The sequence below is a fragment of the Glycine soja genome, chromosome 8 (assembly GCF_004193775.1).
Source record: "Glycine soja cultivar W05 chromosome 8, ASM419377v2, whole genome shotgun sequence".
Lineage (NCBI taxonomy): Eukaryota > Viridiplantae > Streptophyta > Magnoliopsida > Fabales > Fabaceae > Glycine > Glycine soja.
In genome coordinates, this window is record NC_041009.1 from 9,221,550 (window position 1) to 9,223,745 (window position 2,196).

A 2,196-nucleotide genomic window follows, 5' to 3' on the forward strand; every position below is an offset into this window, starting at 1 on the left:
ATGCCCACTGAATCCACAACCATAATTTTGGAAGAAATAATGAAGGCTCTCACACAACCAAATATTGGCATAGTTGGGATGTATGGATCAAGTAATGCGAACAGAAAAAATGCGGTGGACAAAGTCACCAAGAGAGTTGAGAGGGACGGACTGTTTAATGTGGTTGTGCAGACAAGCGTGACGAAAAAGCCAGATTTGAAAAGAATTCAAGGAGAACTTGGGAACCCATTGGGTCTATACCTCCTCCATGAGAAAACTCCAGAGGAAAGAGCTACGCTTTTGTGTGAGAGGATTAAGACGAAGGACAAGATCCTTATCATCCTTGATGATCTTCAAGCTCAAATCGACTTGGCCGAGATTGGAATACCCTTTGGAAATGATCACAAGGGTTGTAAAATCTTGTTAGTAGCTGAGAATAAAGAGATGTTGTCCCACAAAATGAAAACCCAAAAAGAAATTTCAGTGGACGAGGTAGAGCCGTCAAGTTCTGGTCCAACGAGGAGCCATCAAGTTCAAACCTGTGGAATAGTTTTATGGATCAAGAGATGGTGCTGTCCAGTCCACTAAACTGAAAACTATAATAATATTTTCTGCAGACGCCAGTAGCGAGATTGTGGAGTTGATGTCTTAAGTTCAAACTTGTGGAATAATTTTGTGGATTTTTAGACGTTTTCTTATTATGTTGAGAAGTTTGTTTGGTTAAGTTTTCAAAAATAAATTGTGTCTTTCTTGTTATCTTTTCATTGAAATGATTTCAATAAATTTAATAAATCAGAAAATGTTCACGCGTTAAGTTTTTATTAAATAAGTATTAAAGGAAGATATTGAATCAATTTCAAACTTCAAACACAACTATTATCATATTAATGAGTTGATGAAAAAATTAGCCACTATCCACTAGGGATGTAAAGCCACTAGGGATGTAAAGTTTGGGAAAGTGAATAAATAAAACTAATTGATTTGAGTTCTTGATTTTAATTGTTAATTCAAGAAAAAATATTAAAAATTACTTATTTATTGTATATATAAAAAGATTGTACAATCCAAATTTATTCTTCTCATTTCTAATAGAGTAAAGGGTTGAATTATTTTAGGTTAATGAAAAAATTAAACATATAACATTAGCTTTTATTATGAATAACCATAAAACCACCAAATTACGCGAGTTTTTTTTTTATCTGTGAGAAAAAATTATATGGATTTTTTAAAAGTCACATAACACTGTATGTGATCCGGTGATTATAAATCTTTATCACCTATTAATGGTTATAAGTCTCAGATTTATCATTCTCACATTAGGACAACAATTCTACCCTCCTTACAAGGATACCGCAAAAAATGTTTCATATAACTTCTTATAATCTCCCGTTTCTTATGTAAGTATTGTTACTTTTGTGTAAGTATAACTATTGCATATAAAATGCATTGTATTGTATGTTTTAATCCTTACTAATCCTGATGCAAATCTGTAGAATCGATTCAAACTCATCCATGTGGTTAGCATGGTTAACGCTGCTATGTATATGCTTCTTACAAGCTTCAATGCTTCATAATTAAGTGATTCAAAACAGATAATAAAAAAATAGTTAAGTTTTTCAATCCAGTAGAAAAGTTGGATTATTTAACATAATCTATTTTTTTTTAAAAAAATTTAAGTTTTTAAACTTATAATTATCCATATAAAAAGTCCACATAACTAAATCCATTGACTCATAGATTATAAATTTTATTAGTAGAAGTAGTATACTTTTAGTTAACATGTAGTAGTTGAAACAATTAATTTTCTTTCGTCCAAATTCTCATTTGATTTAAAATTTTCACAAATTAAATCCATTAAATTATTTTAAACCTCCTCTTAAAAAAATTACCAACCAAAAAATATTTTTTTTTATAATAAACACAATTTTTTTTATTAAAAAAATCAAAACTATCATTCTTCAAACCCCAATCTCATCTTTAACATTTTTTTCCAACTTTTATCGAAATTTCATTAAATTTCTAACAAATAAATGTTTTAAACTGTTGTTATTACATATTTATTATAGATTCCCTCCAAATATTTGAATAAAAAGTGAAAATATAATGATTTTCAGTTAAGATCACAATTTACTGCAACCAATTACGGCCTACCTAAGAATTTCTCATCGAAGGTCAAAAGACTTTATGTCCAATTAACATAATTTACAATTATAAATA

General features: G+C 29.2%; 1 protein-coding gene across 1 annotated transcript; it reads left to right on the forward strand.

Moving 5' to 3' along the window:
* Positions 1–567, forward strand: LOC114420899 (disease resistance protein SUMM2-like). Its single transcript, XM_028386611.1, has one exon. The coding sequence runs from the start codon at positions 1–3 to the stop codon at positions 565–567; it is 567 nt and encodes a 188-aa protein (XP_028242412.1).
* Positions 568–2,196: the final 1,629 nt, after the last annotated feature.